The 21479-nt window shown below is 37.0% G+C and overlaps 1 protein-coding gene across 4 annotated transcripts in view; it reads right to left on the bottom strand.

Annotated features, from left to right (window-relative positions):
• Nucleotides 1-11188, bottom strand: part of LOC120088513 (uncharacterized) — a 39681-nt gene extending 28493 nt beyond the window's left edge. For 2 of the 4 annotated variants that reach the window (XM_039045881.2, XM_039045879.2), the window contains exons 1-3: nucleotides 10682-11142; nucleotides 10365-10558; nucleotides 9315-9657 (exon numbers count right to left, since the gene is read on the bottom strand). In XM_039045881.2, the coding sequence (XP_038901809.1) occupies nucleotides 9315-9657; nucleotides 10365-10558; nucleotides 10682-10777 (633 nt within the window). In that variant the 5' untranslated portion in view covers nucleotides 10778-11142. Of the gene's footprint in view, nucleotides 1-9314; nucleotides 9658-10364; nucleotides 10559-10681 lie in introns of all 4 variants that reach the window. The other 2 variants (XM_039045880.2, XM_039045882.2) reach the window with 2 other exon arrangements.
• Between the last annotated feature and the right edge of the window lie 10291 nt (nucleotides 11189-21479).

Genomic DNA, 21479 nt, shown 5'->3' with positions numbered 1-21479 from the left:
TCTTGCCAATCTTACTACTCTAGTATTTGCAAAGGTATCATCCCAAGTATTTGAGACCAAAAATCTGTCAAGAAGTGAAGAAGAAGTTGGAAGACCTTCTCTTGACCAAGTAAATTGGCCATTACCAAGGGGGATTTCCAATAATTTTGCTGAATCAATAAATTTGTTAAACTTTTTCATCCCTTTTGTTAATCTCCCTGTTGGATTTCTTTCTTGAATCCTTCTAGTGATGTGAAATCGCTTCCAATACATCAAGACTCGCAATGGTACCCTGAAAGTGAATATAATTCTGACCAAATATGATTTCTTTCTATCCGTAGGGTCATAAACATTTGTGACCCAGCTTGTTTTCTTGCATAATGTAATGCACTTAATTGATAATGAATGACCTCCCTTAAGAACTTCTATCACAGAGATCTTGCTTTCATCCCACATGGTTAATAAACCTCCTGATTGACCTTGTGCTTCCACATACTCCCACCCTATGTTTTTGGAACTCCAAATTTCTTTTATAAATCTGATACCAAAAGAATTTTTCTTGGTTTCTTGGATCATGACCAAATCCGGGTTGACTTTTCTGACACATCGTCTTACTGCCAATCTTTTGGAGGCATCACCCATGCCTCTAGTATTCCATGAAATGATTTTCATGGTGTGTTCTTGTAATTAACCCAAGATCAATCCACAATCCTCTACCAACGAAATCAAATTGTTGGGAATATCTCCTTTGTCAATGGGCTTAATGCAAGAATTGATGATACTAACTGTATTAAGTTTTTCTTTAGGTTGAAACAAACAATGCAAGTCTTGTTGCTACTCATAATCAAGGTAATCTTCTTCTTGGAGGAATTCAAGGACTAGACTGCCACCCTCATCACTGCTAATACTGAGCAGGGAATTTTCATCTGAGTCATAACCTTTGATATCTTCTGGTGGAGGGGTATGCCTCTCATAAAGGCTACTTGTGAGTCTCGGACTTTGAAATCTTGGAAGGAGAAAGAACAGGGATGAGAGGGAAAAGATACTGACCTGAAAGAAGTGTCGGAGGGTAATTGCACCTTGATGCAACAATTCTCCAATAGGTCTGCATTCAACAAAGAAGTCCAGCCGTTTTGGAAGGAGGTTTTCTTTCTTGTGAAGTGTTTTCGAAAAAGTTTTAAAATGGAGTCCTTGCTTGTATTTTTTGGATTAATTCCGGGTAAGGGAGAGGATGAGGAAACGCCACCAAAAGAATCTTTTCGTAATGATTCGTAGGTGTGAAGGGGGGTGACTGAAAGTGACGATTGACCTTCTATATGGGCAGGAAAAGCACCTGACACCTTCGGGGCCAAAATACCAATGCACAAAGGGGTTGCGGCTTTCAGATGGACTTTCAGGTTGTCCATTATTAAATTTTCTCCTTGCTTTAATGAAATGGACTGTTGGACTTCCTCGGAATAAAAATTTAAATTGGAGACCGCTGGGATTCCAAGAGAGGAGATTAAGGGAGCCGTTGGTAGTGTAGAAACCGTTGGACTTCCTTTGGAATGAGTTGGATTTTCTAGAGGTTCTCTCCTCATTAAATGAACCTCCTTCTCTCCTCTTAATGATTCCTCTTCTTTCTCTTTCTTTTTGTTCACACTAAACCGGTTAGGGGAATGTACTATTCCTGATTGGTCTTCACTAATCTTAACTTCTGGCAGGCTGGCTCCTCTTCCATCCGTCTGAAAAACCACCGGAGCCAAATCTTCTGATGGGGAAGTACCTTGCATCTCCCTTTCCGGTTGTCTGATACCTTTAACCACCGTTTGGGACAAAAATTCCTTTGAGAACAGGGGATTTCTGGAGAAATTCAACTGATTGATTGCTATCTTGAGGAAGGACCATTGTTCAGACTCATTTGAATTACATAATCCTTCATCTAACAAAACTTGATTAAATCTAGCCTTGTCTACCGGGTTTGAGAGATTCTTTTCAATAAAAAACGTCTTGGCCTTCTTTGGAGGGTTTAGGAACTCAATATCACCAAAATGTAGGACGATGCTTCCCCTATTTTCACCTTAAACTTCTAGAGTTGCTAGTAGAAACCCACATAAATTTTTCTTAACTTGAATTCTAGCTTCTACGACATTTAGGAGGTTTAAAGTTTCTATGGCAATGGCTTCTAATCCACCAAAATATGCACCAATTGCTTCAAAAATTTGCTTGCACCAAAGTTCTAGTGGTAGATTTTTAATTGAAATCCTTTAATTAACCTTGGCCGGCTATGTAAGTTGGTGTTCCACCTTTCAAACTTTAGATGAAGATGTCCAATCTTTTGCCACACTCCCAGATGCTCAATCAAATCTTCCAAATTCCCCTTTTCCAACTTTAATAAGGCTGATTCCGCTGAAAGAGGATTGATGATAATTTTAGAATTGGACCACTGCCTTACTACCTCTGAAACTTCCGACCATTTATTGAATTCACAAAAACGGTTGACTACCCACAATTTACTGAAATCTTCCTTGAGGACATCTTGGTGTTTTTGAACCCAAAAATTAGTTTTGCTCTGTTTTTTGGTGCTCTGAGGGGGCAGGGGACTCTGTTTGTCTGAAAAAACTGACTTAACCATGGATTTTCTCCCCCTTACTATGTCTGCATATGAGTTTGGGACTAAGAGGGGGTTGTTTGTCACCCGATCAGCTTCAAATAGAGACAATGCATCATTTAACATGATAAGGAAAGAATGTCAACCTGAATTAAGAGTTCCTGATGGAACATGGATGAAGAAACGTCCTCCAACTGCAGGCCACACTACGCATCTTAAAAACCAATTTGAGTAGACTCTGATCTTAGATATCTTGGTTACACTGGAAGCATCTTGACCGCTTTTGACAAAGAAGCTGGATGTTGGAAGTTTCGAAAGGGTTGAAATGTTTTCCACAAACCAAAGTAGTTGCGATTTTGACAAGGAGATTTGCTTCTTGGCTTCCACGTCTTCTATGATAACTGAACTAGCTTGGAGGAGGGAACAGAAATGGCTGTCATTGATTCTACAACTAATAACTTCGACTGCTAAATTAGGCTTGGAAGGGAGGGTCGTTGGGAGGGCCATGAGGGATAGATGAGAAGAGAGTCACAGGGGAGGGCTAAGGTTGGTGAGAATAGGCCGAGCTTGGTCGGAGATGGAGAGAGGGCGCAGAGTTAGGTCGGAATGGGATGTCGGAGGGAAGGAAGGGGAGAAAGGAGAAAGGAGAGAGGGGAGAGCATTTTTTGAAAAGATTTTTGCCAAGTTAAGTTTGGTAAAGACTCTTTCAATTGGCACACGGCAGGCAAAGGTGGTAAGAGCTTGAGAAGCCCTTGGGTAAGCATTTCAAGATCTTGGCTAAAAGTTGAGGCTTTGGCAAAATTCAAGCTAGGAAATGGTTGTCGGGTTGCGTTTTGGCTAAACCCGTGGGAAGGAGAGGTTCCTTTCAATATCTTGTTTCCAAGACTTTTTAGAACTACCATTTTTCCAAAAGGGTCCGTAGCCATCATTGGGACAGCCTCTTGGCCTCTTGGTCAATTATTTTTCACCGCTTATTAAAAGAAGAGGTGCTTGATTTTCAAGAGTTGCTTGGCAAAATTGCAGCAAGAAGAGTTTCAGATGATTTTGATAAAAGGGTGTGGTCTTTAGCAGTCAATGGCTATTTCTCGGTTAATTCCCTCAAAACTCACTTTTCTCCTTCCTCCCCAATGGACAAAGTACTATTTTCGGCCCTTTGGAAGACGAATAGCCCACGAAGGGGTAAACATCATCATTTGGATTATGCTATTCGGTCAGCTGAATGTAGCCTCTGTTTTGCAACACAAATTGCCCTCTAGTTGCGCCTTTCCCCATCCATTTGTCCGTTGTGTCTTCAGTTCCGCAAAGATCCCCTCCACCTTTTCTTTTTGTGCTCTTATTTGGCTTGGTGCTGGGAGAACTTATTTTCTATCTTCAACTTATCATGGGTGTTGAGCAAAGACTTTCGGGGGAATGTGCAACAACTTCTAGTTGGAACAAGCTTTAATAAACCCATTCGTTTACTTTGGTTTAATGCGGTCAATGCATTATTGGTAGAATTATGGTTTGAAAGAAATCAGAGGGTGTTCAATGATTAATCACTTGGTTGCCTGAATCGTTTTGAATCTGCCTGTCGTATTGCCATCTTGTGCATCCTCTCCAACCATTTTAATAGCTACAACATCCTGGAGTTCAACCTCAACTGGAGAACATTTATCCTCCCTTCCTAACTACGGTCTTTTCGCTCCAACAGCTGTTGTTCTCTTCCTGTTATCTGTTTTCGTTCTTCCTTGGTTCTTCTCACTATGTTGTTCTCTCTTGTACCGACCATTTGTTTGGTCTAGCTAAGCAGTTTGCGTTGTTTTGGCTGTGTTTCAGCCGTTTCTCTTTTCCTTCTTGTGTATGTATGTATTTTGGATATGATGAGGGCGCTATGGGGATGTCAACCTAGTTGAGATGTCCGGGTGCGCTTGTTGATCCTTAGGCCTATTGCTCATTGTATAATACTCTTGTACCTTGAGCTTTTGTCTCACTATTCAATTAATATAGAGACTCATTTCCTTTCACAAAAAAAAAAAAAAAAAAAAAAAAAAAAAAAAAAAACCTCAAACTATAGTGTCTAATAGAGATGTGAAATTTATGAGTTTTTCTTTTTTTTTGAAATCCTTATGGAAAAAAATTGGAACGGGTTTACTCTACAGCACTGCAAGTCATCCACAAACAGATGGTCAGACTGAGGTGACAAATAGAGCTCTAGGAAACTTGATTCATTGCTTAAGTGGTGACAAAACAAAATAGTGGGATCTTTCTTTGGCTCAAGCTGAAGTCGCCTTCAAGCACATGGCAAATAGATCAACAGGAAGTCTCCATTTGAGATAATTTATACTCGTTTACCTAGAATCACATTAGATCTATCTAATCTACCTTCTAATGTTGATTTAAGTGGAGAAGCAAATTTCATGGCTTAAAGAATAAAGGACATTCATGAAGAGGTCCGTGCTCATCTAGAAAATGCAAATACTAGATACAAGGAAGATGTTGATTCCCATAGAAGACCAAAATCATTTGCTATTGGAGATTTAGTAATGGTTCACTTGAAGAAATCTTGATTACCTACCGGGCTTCACAATAAACTACCTAACAAGAAGATGGGACCATTTCGAATCCTAGAAAAATATAGAGAAAACACCTGCAAGTTAGATCTTCCTCCTGATCTCAGAGTCAGCCCTACATTCAACATTGCTGACATTTTTTTAATACTACTCTCCTGATGGATTTTCTTTAGCTAATTAATACAAGGACGTGTAATTTTCTTGGGAGGAAGAATTTGATGTAGTAACTCTCTGTTTTAGTTAGTAGTTATTTGTTTTACTTCATTTACAGCCTTTTACAACTGGTTAAACTAGTCTAAAACAATACACTGCTTGTAAAACAGGGTACCTGTTCAGCAGGTCACCTTTTTGTATCCTTGACTGGCTGTCTTCCTTATAAATAGGGCCCTCTTGTACTCATTTCATCATCTTTTGAATAAAATTTTCAAGGATTCCTCACTTGTGTGCATCATGATCTTAATTCAATATATGAAAATAATTAAATAATTTTTTTTCATATTAACATGTTACTTAATTTAGAACAAAAATTTAAAGAAATAATTCGAATTACCCGAACCAACCCACCAAAATGTTTCATGGTTTGGTCGGGTTGGGTTCATTTATTAATAAGGGTTATTTTGGTTGAAGAAATTTACAACCCGAACCATTAGATTGGGTCTAAAAAGAGCTTCAACCCAACCCACGGATACCTCTATCTAAGAGGGAAATCACGAAGGTGGCCCCTCTTCTCTTTCTGATTGAGGATTTTAATTTTAGGATTGGGAGATGAGACATTCGTGTTTGGAGTCCTAATCCCTTAGAGGGCTTTTCATTAAGTCTTTTCTTAGGATTTTATTGGATCTCTCTCCTGTTTTTTAGTCGGTCTTTGATGTTTTATGGAGGATTAAGATACCAAAGAAGGTCGTGGTCTTTTCTTGGCAAGTTTTACTTGATCATAGGAGAAAGATGCCTTCATTAATAGGTTCTTCTTGTTGTACTCTTTATCAGAGGGCGAAGGAAAACCCGATCACCTTCTCTGAGAGCATTAATTTTTGAGTTCTGTGTGGAATTGCTTCTTTTAGGAATTTGATTTTGTATTAGCTCGCCAAAGGAATGTTCGTTTGATTACAAAGGAGTTCCTCCTTCATTTGTCTTTCAAAGAGAGAGGCAATTTTGTGTGGTTTGTGGGGGTATGCACTTTGTTGTGTGATCTTTGGAGGTAGAGGAACAATAGAGTGTTTAAAGGTGTAGATAGGAACCCTAGTGAGTTTGGTCCTGGATAAGGTTCCATGTTCTCTTTTGGCTTCAGTTTCAAAGACTTTTTGTAATTATTCCCTAGGTAACTTCTTACTTAGTCAGAAACTCTTTCTCTAGTGGGGTTTTCTTGTGGGCTTGGGTTTTTTTTTTTTTTTTTTTTGGCTATGTCCTTGTATTCTTTCATTTTTTTTCCTCAATGAAAGCAGTTGTTTCTATGTGTGTGTGTGTGTGAAAGAAAGGTACCAACCTTGCACCCACCAAGGATGCCCAACTATCCAACTTACAGGGTTCATAATTAAAACCCAACATTTGACATTTTCCTTTATTAATCTTCAGACCCAAAATAACTCGAAAACAATAATATCTTATTCAGATAAAGGATTTCTCTTTTCATAATAGGAAAAACTATATCGTTGGCAAATTGGAGATGTGCCAAGGTCCTATCCTTCCAAACCTAAAAGTCCTCTTGAATATTATCTTCCACCCCTTTTAAAATAACTCCACTCAAAATGTCCACCACCAAAAGTAATAGAAAGGAAGGGAAAGAATTGTCTGAGATCTCTTGAGGTACAAATGGAATACTTACCCATCCTAATCCAGCTCCAAATCCCACATCTCCACTTGAACTAGAAGTCCTTTTTCTCACGGGTCTTATCCAGAAAATCTCAATCCACGTGATCATAGGGCTTCTCAAAATCAATCTTAAATATAGTTTTCTCCTACTGACCAAGATATGTCTGCTAGCTAGATAAGCCCATTAAGAATATGAAATTGTTGTTGGAAAAGCTTTTCTGATCTTATATTCACTAGTCATCAAATTTATAGGTCTAAAATCATTAACTTTCGATGATTGTTCAATGATTTTTTCTTCTCAGGAATAAGGAAAACAGGTTTCATTTAGATAACTATCCAAAATGCCTCTCCAAAGCATTGTCCCCTCTATGACATTCTTGCCATGAGATCCATAATGATGTAAGAAGAATAGGGGTTAATTGGATAATTTGGTAATATTCTAGGTTAATTTTCTTTTTACCACCACTTGTAATAAAATTCTATAAATAGGAGAATTTCCCTCTCATATTAAACAATTATTATTACTTCAATAAAAAATGCACAAGATTGATTCTTGGAAGATTGTTCCTTGAGAATACTTAGGCTAGATCAATTTGGTATTGGAGCAACTTCCTGGGACAACATTGACTGTCATCGGTGGAAGATAGGGGACGCCGATAACAATAAAGAGCTTTGAGTATTGTGGTCGTTGCCAAACAACCTACGTATATTTAGGGGAAACCCTTAAAAATTCAAGAAAAGAAAGAAGAAAATTAAAGAATCTTCGAGAATGGACTTTTACAAGTCAAGAACGAACATTCAAGGCGCGAAATTACTCTTTTGGTTATAGATCAATTATAACCAAAAAAAATTGCAAGAATTCAAGAATAGATTGATTTTGTATACTGAAGAAAAGGAATATCGATTGGAAACTTTCCAGATAAAAAATCTTGATAACAATTTTGGGGAAAATCTCGTTGAGACCCATGCAGTTGACGAAATTTAAGAAAATGGAAACAATTCAAGCGAAGAAAATATGATTGAAGATGTATGCGACCATGGGCGAAAGGATTCAAAAAACATTGAAGTCCTAATTTCAGTTGATTGCATGGAGGATGTAAGGGAAGAAAATTTTAGTACTTCCTACATGGAGATTGTGCGACCCAATCTATGGAAGATGAAGAAGAAGATGATACTCATGAAGCCAAACCCATGGTTGAAGGTGATGGGAAGCATCGTCGAAACTTCTCCAGCAAACTCTATGTCGTGTGCAACCAATTTCAACGCGCACCCTACAACTATGATTTCTCTTATGACGAAAAGATGGGTATCCTTCGTACAAACTTCTCTATCTTGGAAGTTGACCTACTCGACTCAATAGCTACGCAGCCTAACCCAGATGAAACCCTAACCTTTTCATATTTTTCACCCAATCTATCATGTGACTGGGCTGCATTTTCAAAAAATTTGACTCATTCCTTGTATAATCCAGCCCAGACTCACCATTTTTAAACCAATATGCAGCCCATTTCCTTAATTCAACCTATCTCTCATTATCTCATTAAGATCTCCTCAAAGGCCTCCATATCTCTCATTAAGATCTCAATTATCTTGATAAAAAGTCAAAGTGAAACACGTCGCTTAGTAAAGGGCCTTGTCTCTAAACAAACCAAAGATAACCTTCCAAATCTCCCCTAAGGAAGAGGTAGGCTTCCAAACTACTTGTTCCCAACTCCAAGAGATAGGTAACCAATCCAGACCATCAAGAAAATGCCTCAAATCAACATTAGGGAGATTATTTTAGTGAAGAAACTTGACTTACATTGAGTAAAAAGAATACACGGATATACAAAACGGGAAAACCCCACAAAAATGAGCCAAACTATAAGAAAGGGCTTCAGTTAAGAGAAATAAGACCTAATGAAGAATTGCAAAAGAGCCTAGAAATCGAGGCCTAAAGAGAAACAAAGAAGAGTAAACAGGGAGTTATATGGCGATGTTTGGATATAAGGAAACTATAAAGAATAGTAAAAAGAGAGCACTCCCTCTTTAATCTCTCAACGACCCTAAACAATTCCCGCCATCGTTCTCTAAGGCCCCAATCATAATCTTGCTTCTCCTCCCCCTAGAAACTCTAGGGAGGAAAGAAGTATTACAGTTTCCCTCTTTACCCCACCTACCTTAGTTTTATGTCTCCAAAAAATTCTCTCTCCCTCCCCTCCAAATCATCGAAATCAAGAATTCATTCAGTACAAGAAACTTATAGTAAGCCCAACCCTTTTCATCTTGTAAGATTTATGTGCTGAAAAAGATGCCATGGGAAACCAAATACTTGTAAAAGATAAAATGAAGCAATAGCTAGCAGATTTAAAGCTAGTAAATCAATGACGAGAGATCAAGAACAGTACATAAAAAAATTGATACATTACCCCAGACAAACATTTACTATCTTGACCATCATCAAATAGAGACGAGTAATAACTTGGATCATAGATGGAGCCCCCTATCATATCGTCAGAACCTGATGGTTGTCTAACTACAACAGGTGTAGCCGGGCTAAGAAAACTATTTCTCAAATCATAATCTGCCTCTCGGGGAACTGAAGTTTCCATGTATGAAATCCCCAGCCTGTAAATTTGAATCCACAGTAGTGAAGAAGATAACCTAACAGAAAATCCAATAATCTGCATAGCCAGAGTAAGCTTCACTGAAAAGGTAAAAAGGGATCCATATTGCTCGGATGAGAAGTTCCTGCATACAAGCAATCCTTCACTCAATTTACAGGGTAAAACAGCAGTCAACACTATGCATCAATTTAGAAGCACATTATGCACATGTGCACTTAATGAACATTGGAAAAGAAAAGGCAGGCAAGAAGGTGGATGTCGGGATGCAGGAAAATACATTGCTCAAATAGAGTTTCACAAAAATAAATAAACAAATAAGTAACTTAGATTGGGTGATATGCAAGCAATGACAGATGATAAAAACGTTCAAGTGTTGCTGCAACTATACAAGATCAAAGTTTCCTTGAAAATCTCTTTATTAATCATACCTAAATCAAAATCAAATTTTGTCAGAATTAGAATATCCACTTAGGGTGTGAAGTTTCAGCATCAATTGAATAGCTTCATCTATATGATATACTGCAGTGTTTCCATGGACCAGTGACAAACATGAAACTATGAGGAAGGTTTGTTATGAAATCGTCCAAGTAGTTAATGTATTTTTAGGGAGAAAGAAAAGGAAAACAATTGGTAAGGGTACCTACTAGGTATCATACGAAGCATAAGAATATGCAAACTAGAATTATATAATATAACACGAGCTTTGTTCTGAATGCATCCTTTCTAATTTTACTCTGTGAACAAGGGTAAGACATCACTAAGTAATCGGCAGTCCGGACTCCCATTCTCAGAAACAAACTAAACATACTAAAACGAAAGAGAGGAAGAGACCATGTGTCATAGGCGAAAAGAATAAACCAGAAGACGTCGAGGAAAATCGCAGAGAACAGGAGAACAGCATATGTACGACCAAGACTCTGACTGCTGCTCTCTATCGCTACCAAAGCGAACAATGCGATCGCCAAATTTATAAGCAAAACACCATTGTACAATGCCCCAAGGGATCCAATCAATGCGCACCCGATCTATCTCATGTATATTTAGAATCAAAAAACAACAACAACAACAACAAGAATAATAATAATTAGATTAAGAATGCAAAATGGAAATAACAAAGAATGACAGTCACGATGGGCGCAAGAATGCACCTGAATATAAATGAGAATGACTGCGAAAGACTGAAGCCTGTCATAATCACGAAGCCATGGCCGAAGTCGATCTCTCAATGAATTGCAAAGCATCATATACCATTTGAAAAAGCCACCAACGAACCGCCCCTGTCCGCCGCACTCCCCCACTCGATATCGAATTTCTCTATACTTTTTTTCTGTCTCTGTTTCTTTTCCCTCTTCCTTTTCCTAAACTGCAATTACACCGTACAATCAAATCATTCATGAGCGTGCGCCAGCGATTGAGAGGAGTACGAGCGCGATGCAGCGAGGACGGAGGAGTAATTTAATGAAAGAATCAGTTCTAGAAAGGTATACTCTCTGAAGGAGGGCAATTAAGTAGTTTTCAGGTTGAAGATGTCACTGTGAAGTGTTTCAATAGGCAACGGGCTTTGGAAATTAAATTGCATTCTTGGTGGAAATTCTGAAAATAATGCCCATTGTGGCGTTTCGCCACCCACTTAAAACTTCTCACAAGTTTAACAATAAATTCGGTTCAAATTTGCACATTTTTATCCAATAACTTCAGCTCGTCATCTTTTTCTATTTTTCACATTTGTTAAAAAAAATTATCTTCTTCTGTAAATTTACTTTTTACATTTATGGAGTAATTTCATATTCTCCTCTTAATCTATGTTTCACATGGTAAGATTTACAAAATTAATGTCAAAAAATCTAATAATATTACAAAATTAGAAATCCAAATGTCATAAATGTTATGACTTTTTTTTATTCCATCTAAGGTGCAAATAGAGTATCCGACAAATTTATATCACTTTCGTTCGTAAGTTCTTGTTGGTGTTGACATTCAACATGCAAAAGCAATTAGGATCTTAAGCACTCTAATTCCATAAAGTTTAGCAAAGGAACATGCAATATCAAAAAAGACAAAGTATGATTTCTGAAATTCATACATGAACTCTTTAATCCTAGCTCGAATTTTCTCAACAACACCTTGTAGAACACCACTTGATCTTCCCTACTATTCTCTAGGACCCTAGATTGGATTGTGGGATCCAAAATAAGTAGGAAGGGAATTTTGGGGAAGTTTACTGGTTTTGGTATCCAATAGTTGAAAATGTTGGGGTTGATGCCCTAAATGTCGCTGGGTCCAGTAGTTTGTAAACATGTATATGAATAAACATTTTGTAATGTAATAATATGAGATATTTTCTTCACTACAGTCTTTGCTATATGAGATATTTTGTTGCATTAACCACAAACCAATAAACTAAGATCCCTAGTTATCGTTGTAACTTAAGTATGTATGTAATGATATACAAGTGGATTGTGCTTTAAGTGATAACCTAAATGATCTGTAGTAGATGGATAAAGGACAGAAACCTTATCCTATTGACACTACGAGTATGGTTTGCTTTGTAGATGTTACAAGTATTGTAATGTACTACAAATGGTCTGATCCTGATCATTCATGTATTAAACATGCGAGCAGAGATGCTCTATACAAAAAAGTTTGTATAAGATCGGACCACGAAATGTTTAGTCTCGTTATATAACGTCATTCATGACAGAGACTTTCATTTCACTTGGATGACCATAGGTAACATGACCTTAATCCTGAGTGAGTTGGGAACTCCTGCCTACGAGGGTGGTCATTTGATTTGTATGAGTGCAAGTGGCCAAATCGCCGACTCAAACCTACCACTTTGAGGATTCGTCTGATTGGGGAGTTGAGAACTTAGCTACACAAGACGAAATTCACTCCTTCTTCGATTTTGGGGTAAGTAGATAAATTACTCCCTTAAGGACTGATTCCGGGACTTAAACGATGTGGCGCCACATCTTCTCTTGGCCTGAGAAGAATTTGCTCATAGTAGGACTATGATGTATTGTTCATTAGAGGAATCAGTGGTACTTAAGGAGTTAGATGTAATTACAGGGGCAAAACGGTAAATTGGCTCGGGTGTACTTGCGAGCGATTTGTGAAGGGTCATCGTACTGTTGATTGATTATATCTAATGGACACATAAATATATCTGTAGTGCGAAGAGTACAGCTGTCGGTCTTTAGTGGAATGTCTGGCAGTTAACGGATGGTGGATATCGTGATTAAAGAGTTTAGTCAGTTATTCACGTATTGTTGGAGCTTCAAATTATAGGTTCATAAGGTCCCCTTGGTAGCTCAATGGATTCATGTTGAGAATCAATTTTTGGATTAGTTTGAAATGTTCGAATTAACAAGAGAAAATTTGATTATATGTGATATAATTAAATTGTATCAATTATATGAGATATAATTGACTTAATGTATTAGATACATTAATTGGAGGAACTGTTATTAAATGCTATAAGGGAGAAAAAGAACTATAGTTTATATATTGTATTAGATGTGATATTAAAACTATAGGTTATGAATATATTGATTATATTGATAATTAAATCAATAATAGGATAATTGATTACGATTTTTTCTCCCATAACCAACTTAGTGGGAAGTTGTGATAAGTTATGGTAACTGATGGATAAAATGAAAATTGTTTTCATTTTTACACTGTGCGATCATTTCGAGATTGTGAATCGTGCGATCAAAAGCAATAGCTATACGATAGTTTGAGAGCATACACGATCGTGTAACAAGGTTTCTATATGATAGTTACTTAGCTTCTAAACAATCGAGTACACTATCTATATGATAGACACAAACCATCTCCACTTACTCAATCATCTACAGGATCTGAAAAATCCTCCTACCCTCTACCAAATCCTACAAAGCTCACAACTCCTGGATTCTCACACAGAGAATACCGAGGTAACCTACTGGTGGTGTCTGTTTATTGTTCGAGGGACGAGTATTGTTAATGCTTGTTTGAGGAAATTGTTGAAGCCTGACGTTCATGTTTTGTAAACGATCGTGCAGCAAAGTTCAAGGGAACGAGAAGAAAATTTCTTTAAGGGTAAGTTCACTTGAACCTTTCTATTTCCCTTTTGCAGCATGTTGTAGTTTAGAGTTTTGCATAACTATTATTGTTTGATTGTAAATGTGCATGCTCCGTCACAATGGGGTTTGGAACGATCTCGCTTCCGCTCACGGGACTCTTTGTTAAGAGTCCCTTCAGAAGCACCCTTCTTCAACAAATTGTAAGGAAAAACAGCCATGCAAGTGTAGTTTCTCAGCTGAATTGAATTTGATTTTTATCAAATTCAACATGTCACACTATTGCACTGAAATTTGACACCACAACTTGAAGATTTGGGTGGAATATAGGTGTCCAACGTGGGAAAAATCCACTAAACATGTTTTTCCAATTTTAAAATGAAATTCAATTTTCTCAAATTTTAATTTTAATTTTCAAAAAATTGAATTTATTATTTGAATTTTCATAAAATTCAAATTTTAAATTTTAAATAAAATCATTCAAATAATTAATTTGAATTAAATTTTATTTAAATAATTTAATATCCAGTATTAAATTATTACACCACCAATTCCACAATCATGTATCCTATTCATGTAACTATTATTTATATCATATTTAAATATTATCCAATTCTCCAATTTCATTTAATTCGATAATTAAACGTTAATTATATAATTATTGATTCTCTTAATTTGAATTTGAACGTTTCGAATTCTCTCATCATGTTATTCTAAGGTTTAGTCCATTTGTGAGCTAGTAGGGGTCCTAATGGACCTACAGATCATGGGCTCCAACGATCCGAGATTAATTGATTAAACTCTTTAAACCGAATTAATCAACATTCGTTAACGGTCACTCCATTAAAGCTCAGTAATTGCACTCCCCTCACTATAGATATTATTTTTGTCCACTTAATTTAACCATTATTAGTAAGTCAACCCTTCACAAGTTGTTCGTAATAACGGTTGGGTCAAAAGCTATTTTACCCCCAAGATTACATCTTATTCCTTAAGTCCCACTGATCCTCTAATGAACAATTGGTTTGTGATCCAATCACTAAACCGAGTCCATCTCAGGCCAATGAGAGGGTGGAGCCCCTTTGTTGAAGACCCGGAGTCGACAGTTAAGGGAACAACCTCTCTACTATCCCTAAAAGCGGATAGAAGTTAATTCTGTCTTGCACCTTATGTTCTCGACTATCTACCCGGTCTTACCCCTAAAATGGAGGGCTTATTGAGTTGGCGTTGTTGGGTCAACCCTCACCCATGCAAATCTAAGGATAATCCGAAATAAACAAGAGTTCATAGTTAACTCAAGATTAAAACCAAGTTACCTAGGTTATCACTTTGAAATAGTTGTCTTATACAGTAAACATAGTTATAAAATAAGAGTGACTTATTTCTCGGCCTGCTCTTATACAAACTCTTTGCATAGGATGCCCCCATTCACATGTCTCTATATGGACGATTCATGATTATATCGTTTGTACTAAATACAAAGTGAACCACATCTGATAGTGTTTCCAGAACAAGGTAACCAGCCTTATTCGTATATTATAGAGCGTTTTGGTTATCTACTTGAACTTGATCCACTCTTATGTCTTTACATAAAGTCCAAGTACTCAGGTAATAGTCTTGGATCTTAGGTTATTGGATTTAGTTGTTATAAGTGTAATTTACATGTTCAATAACAGTTTTATTTAATAAACCTCAATAACATCTTTATTGCAAATAGTGTTATTGCAAATAGAATATGTTTAATTTTAAACAGCGAGTGACCATTTTCAATATCTGAGTAATGCCATTTTCTATCGGTAGAATTTTCTCTTTTCTCATTTTTTGCAACTAAGAGTAATATAGAATAACATTGACTTTAGTAATATACAGGTTATTAAAATTCAGTTATATACCTTCAACAGTATGGCTTCCTTCTCCATTTGATCAACCACTTTTAGGATAGCCGTATTATAAACCTACTCATCCAAACATGCAGTTTGTACATTATACATTCTCATCAAGTTAATTACAAGTAATTAGAGACTAATTATATCCAACTATGAATGAATTAAGTACAAATGCTCATTTTCTAAACTTTTCAATTGCACTTTCATGGTTATCTTCTTCATGGTCGGTTTCTGTTTGGCCATGAACTTCCTGTCCTCTTGCTTCATCACGTTTTTCTCCTTCACCCTTTCTTCTTCATCACGTTCTCCTCCTTCACCGTTTCCATTTCCACCATCGCCGTATTCATTCATACTGTCGCTTCCATCACCCACATGTTCTTCAATAGTGTCTTACTAATTTTTTATGTCAATCATTTTCTCAGGCTTTGGACCTTTGTCATACAACGTATCAATTTTTCTGTTCAGAATTTCATAACTAGTGAGTATTAGGCCTTGAAATTGGTGGAAGTAGTATGGAATTTCCACCCCTGAACTCTTTTGTCTTGAAGATTCACCCTCATGGAAAGTCATAGTATTTGTATCATCCTTCAAATATTCATCTTCATCTAACTCCATGCCTTTAAATTGAGGCTGTAACTACAGACCAATACATACATCTCAACATTACTGTTATCACGTCGTCATTATAAAACTGTATAATAAAATATAGGGGAGCATATTTGATGCATCATCATTGTCAAAAACTTTGGCAGCGAGTTGCTTCCACTCTGGGTGTACATCAGCTACCCAATTTAACATCTTCGGTTCTCCATTATGAACCCTTTGGGCACAAAAAAGTCTCAGGCCAGTCAACAAAGGAATGCACTCATATGCCTAAACTATCAAGGCATATGGGAATCCCATCCCAACGACAACAACTTCTGGATTTTTGTATTGTTTTCTTGATCGATTCTATTATTGTGGTATACGCTAACCTACTCCATCGGTAATTATCAAATTGTTCTTCATCATCCAACAATTTGATATGGTTGTTGTTGAACTTCATATGCAACGAAAATTATACTAATGGTGCAACCTGCATATATTTGAAATATATTTAAATATTTATCGTACATTCAGACAACATAGCTCAATTGATCAGATGAGTACTTATGTAATTATTCCATATATTCATCCTAATCCTTACAAAATATACGTTTTAATTAAGACCCAAACTATGATATAAATGTACAGAAACTTAATTCATACGTAGGCTAGAATATGCATAAAAATATGGTTTATGTACCTCATATAGACCATCCCTATTTTGTCCTTCAGTTACTCCTCTTCCAAATTTTGACGTTTCTTCCTTATTCTCTGATGTTCTCTCTTTTGAAAATATGCTTACAGTTAGTACATAAACTAAATATAAAATTCAATATCAATTGTTGTAAGCTATAACAACACACACCCTTTGTTGGTTATTCTTCTTCGAACTGCTTTACCTTGTTTGTTGTGAAATGTATTCTAGGTTGTATATAAAGACAACGATAGTAAGTATAACAATTGAAGAATAAATATACTTACTCTTGTTGTTGCTGCTTTTGCACGTCTTTTCCTTTTTTTTGAGTCCTATATTAAGTATCATATGTGTATCATAAATATGTTATGGCCATATAACATATGTATCTCACATCACGAATTTATTAGATATTAGATGTACTTACTATTCCTTGTGTCCAATCTCTTATTTGTGATTTATTCGTCCTCTTAACTGTTGCAGGTGCATGCCTTCTTGTTTGAGGAGCAAGTCTATATATCGAATGCAATGAAGGTTTTAATTAAGTTAAAAAATAAAACCATGTCATACATGATATGTTAGCAAAATATTCTACCTTTTCACTTTCATTCCATTATGTATCATTTTCAACATTTTCACTGTCACACTACCTCTTAGATTACCCTTTTAATCCAGAAGAGAATGTGATGGCAGTAGTTACCAACCCTTTTGTGGCACTTACTGCCTAACTGACATCCTTAACCTGCTTAGGAAACCCTGGAAATACATTTATAAACTACAATATGCTCATTGAACTTTAAAAAACTTTAGCAATACCATGGTTCAACATTCAACATGTTACAACATATACACAGAAACAAAGTTCAGTGGGTCTTAGCACTTAACTCTAGTCCCTAACATGAGCACACATGTGTATAGACATTTACAAGTAAACACCTAGAACTTCTCTTTTCCTTGATCTTTAATTGGAGTCTTTGAGTGGCAAAGCAGCAGTGTAGTTAACCTCTGGGGAATTGACCACTACCTGGGGAGGAGAAAACATTCAAAACGAGTGAGCTACTAGTCCAATGAGTGACTAATAAAACATAAACATCATGCTTTGAGCTGAAAACTGCCAAACAAACTCATACTTTAAACTTTTTTTAAAACATAACATACAAAGCTAAGAACATAGCTTAACTTATTTCTTAGTTGAGAGAGAACCCTTTTGCTCAATCCCTCAATGTCAAACCTTAGTTGGTGTGGAGTGCCCTCAACACAACTAATGTCAACTCTACCTACATGCACGTGGTAATAACTAAGTATCGTCATACCTTAGGTACTAAAACCCGGATACCTTCTCCTAGTCCTTCAGTATCGACTTTAACATATTCATCATACAACTCATTTATTGGAAATGTATATACTTGAAAGCATAGTAACATGAGACATAAGCCTTTGCATCTTTGCCAATCAAACATAACTTCTAACGCATACTTTGCAATCATAAAGAATGTAAATACTTGAATCATGCTTTCATAAACTTCCTTTTTAACTAACATGCGTTAATAACTTTTAAACTTAGTTTGCTTGGGAAAACATTCTTTAAAATAAGCTAGCATGAGTCTAAACTTTATGTAAAATATGAGTACTAAAATATTGGGAAAACATTTAGCTTGTCACTCATAGCCTTGGGCGTTCCTCCTAAGGTTGGTAAGCCCTTCCTATTGGTGTTAACCTTATGGAAATGAATAACATGTTTAGCCAATTCTAATGGTCTCCTTGTGAGACTATCTCACATAAACAAGCTTAACATTTAACTTGAAACATCATCTTTCAACCCAATGCATACCTTCCTTATGCGTTCAACACTTAGAATTTTCTTGGGGTATATAGCTTAGCTATATGGCCAACCATCATCAACTCATGCGCCAACACACATCCTAGGCGCTCATACAGTCCCACACCAACACCCACACAATGCCTCTTTTACACTCACGACTTCAGCACACGCTCGCATAGCCTAACACACACCAGCACACCCTTGCGCACATCCTAATGCATGCCTTGCGCTCGACCAGCTCCTTGTGCGCGCCTACAGACTGTCTGGGTTGAGCTGCTTGCTTGCTCAAAAATTGCAGTTGCTTGCTGTTGGGATTGGTGTCCTAATTCTCCCAGAGTCTCGTTGTTTTGTAAAGATACACATTGTTCAATGAATAAAATAAGTGTTATTTAATTCTGGCATTTACTCATATCCAATAAACAAAGCTCCTTGGTTATCTTATGTGAACTTAAGCATTTATATGTGATATACAAGTGAATCATGCCTTAAGTGATAACCTAAATAGGTTTGTAGTATAAGGATTAAGGTGGGATACCTGATCCTAGTGACACTACGGATACGACCCGCTTTGTAGAGGTTTGCAAGTATTGTAAACTACTACAGATGGTAGATCCTGACCATTCATGTGGATACGTGGAGCGGGGGTGTCCTATACAAAGAGTTTGTATAAGACCTGGACCACGAGATAACTAGACTCTGTATATAATGTCGTTGATACTAGAGACTTGCATCTCACCTAAACAACCATAGGTGACACGACCTCAATCCTGAGTGTTTTGGAAACTCCTGCCTTTGAGGGTGATCCTTTGATTAGTATGGGTGAGAGTTGCCAGATTGCCAACTCAACATGCCTACCTTTTTGGGGGACTTGTCTGATCTGGGTGCTGGGAACTCAATCCACAATATGGAATTCACTCTTTTCCCAAAGCAGGGATAAGTAGAGAGATTGCTCCCTTAAGCGCTGATTCCGGGGCTTGAACATAGTGGCCATAGCTTCTCTTTGGAAGAGAAGACTCAGTCATAGTAGAACTATGACTTATGTTCATTAGAGAGATCAGTGGTACTTAAGAAGACAAATATAACTACAGGGACATAACGATTATTGGCCCAGCTGTACTTATGAGCGACCTGTGAAGGGTTGTCGCATTGCTGATTGGTTAAGATGGACACATAATATATATGTAGTGAGGAGAGTTCAGCTGTCGGTCTTTAGTGGAGTGCCTGGTAGTTAACGGATGGTGGATCCTATGATTAAAGAGTTTAGTCAGTTATTCACGTTCCGTTGGAGCTTCGAGCTACAAGTCCATGAGGTCCCCTTGGTAGCTTGGATTCAGTTGAAGATCAGTTCTTGGTGTTGATTTGAAATGTTCAAATTGACAAGAGGTATTTTGATTATATATGATATAATCGGTATGATGTATAAGATACATCTAGTGGAGGATTGATGTAAATGAGATTTACATTAAGTACCATGGAATAGAAAAAGAACTATGGTTTATATGTTTCATGAGATGAAATATTAAAATTGTAGGTTATAAATATAGTATGATAACTTGGTTATCATTTATATTTATAATAATATTAATTATTGTATAATTATTTTTTTTCTTTTAAATAACCAAAGTAGTGGGTGGTTATTGGATCATGGTAACCTTGAGTTTAAAAAGAAGTGTTTCCTATTTTCAAAAGAAGTTTGTACAAAATGATTGAAAAAGGTTTTGAGTTTTCTCTCCTTGCAAAAGAACTCACATAGTCGTCAAGTAAATTCAGATTTACTAAACGACAGTTGGGCGAGCTAAACGATCGTGTAGGTGCAAGCTAGACGATCGTGCAATATTTACTAAACGATCGCATAGTTTTGCTAGACGATTACTGGCCCAATGTAAACGATCGTGTAGTGTCTGTAGGCGAAAGACCGAGCTAAACGATCGCATAGCTTTTGCTAGACGATTGAATAGCTTCATCTAAACGACTAGGCATCGACCTATACAATAGGTCTCTGCCATCTCCCACTTGCCTAGTCGTGTATGCGATTAGTTGTTTCCTCCTTTGTCTGCTTCACACCAAGTCCGAATAGAGCCCACCCTCTGGATTCTCACACCGAGAATACCAAGGTCTCCTTGTTGGTGGTGTCAGACTCAACTCGACACCATCGAGGTTTTCCAGAGGCTGTTCATGGTGTTGCAGAGGAGTCCGTTCGTGTTGCGGAGGAGTTCGTGACCGAGGAGATCGTTGAGGACGAGCGCGAAGTGTTCCTACAGTGTTGCGGCCGTGTAGATCGAGTGTTCGTGGTCGCTGTTGTTCGATCAGAGTCGCTCAACAGATCGTGGAGACACATCCTCATATGTGCATAGAGTTTGATCTCTGTTCATTGTAGTTTTTTCATGCTGTAATTTCTCTGTATGAATTATATAACCGCTTGTTTGAAATCGACTGTAATATATGTTCATTCATGATTATAATTTGGAATAGTCTTGTTCCGCTGCTCATGGAAATCTCGATTCTAATTTCCTTCACTTACTTATTCAATGTAAGAATCCAGATTCAACTTTGAGCTCAAATATCTAGTTTTCCAGACCTTATCATGTAAAAGTTCCTTCTACAAACTTGTTTAAAAATGTATTAACTCACTTACCTTAAAATTTGAGCTTTACATTCCTTCTGATTTGGCTGGAAGCCTTCAATATTCACCACTGACTTAGATTCATTCGGAAGCCTGGCCTTCTTGCAGATTTCTTCAGATTTCACCTTGAATCCTTAAGAGATTCCTTCTAACAGCCCTAGAGCTTCAACTACACTCAAGCCTCATTCAAATGGCTCTAAAATCACCTTAATAGCACGAATAGTTTGCTCAAACCAACCTCTTGAATTGAGGCTATCCTTTATATAGCCAAG

This window comes from Benincasa hispida, chromosome 10 (assembly GCF_027475165.1).
Source record: "Benincasa hispida cultivar pf3 chromosome 10, pf3_genome.v1.1, whole genome shotgun sequence".
Classification (NCBI taxonomy): domain Eukaryota; kingdom Viridiplantae; phylum Streptophyta; class Magnoliopsida; order Cucurbitales; family Cucurbitaceae; genus Benincasa; species Benincasa hispida.
The sequence above is the reverse complement of the archived record's forward strand: the minus strand, read 5'-3'. Positions and strand labels throughout refer to the sequence as shown.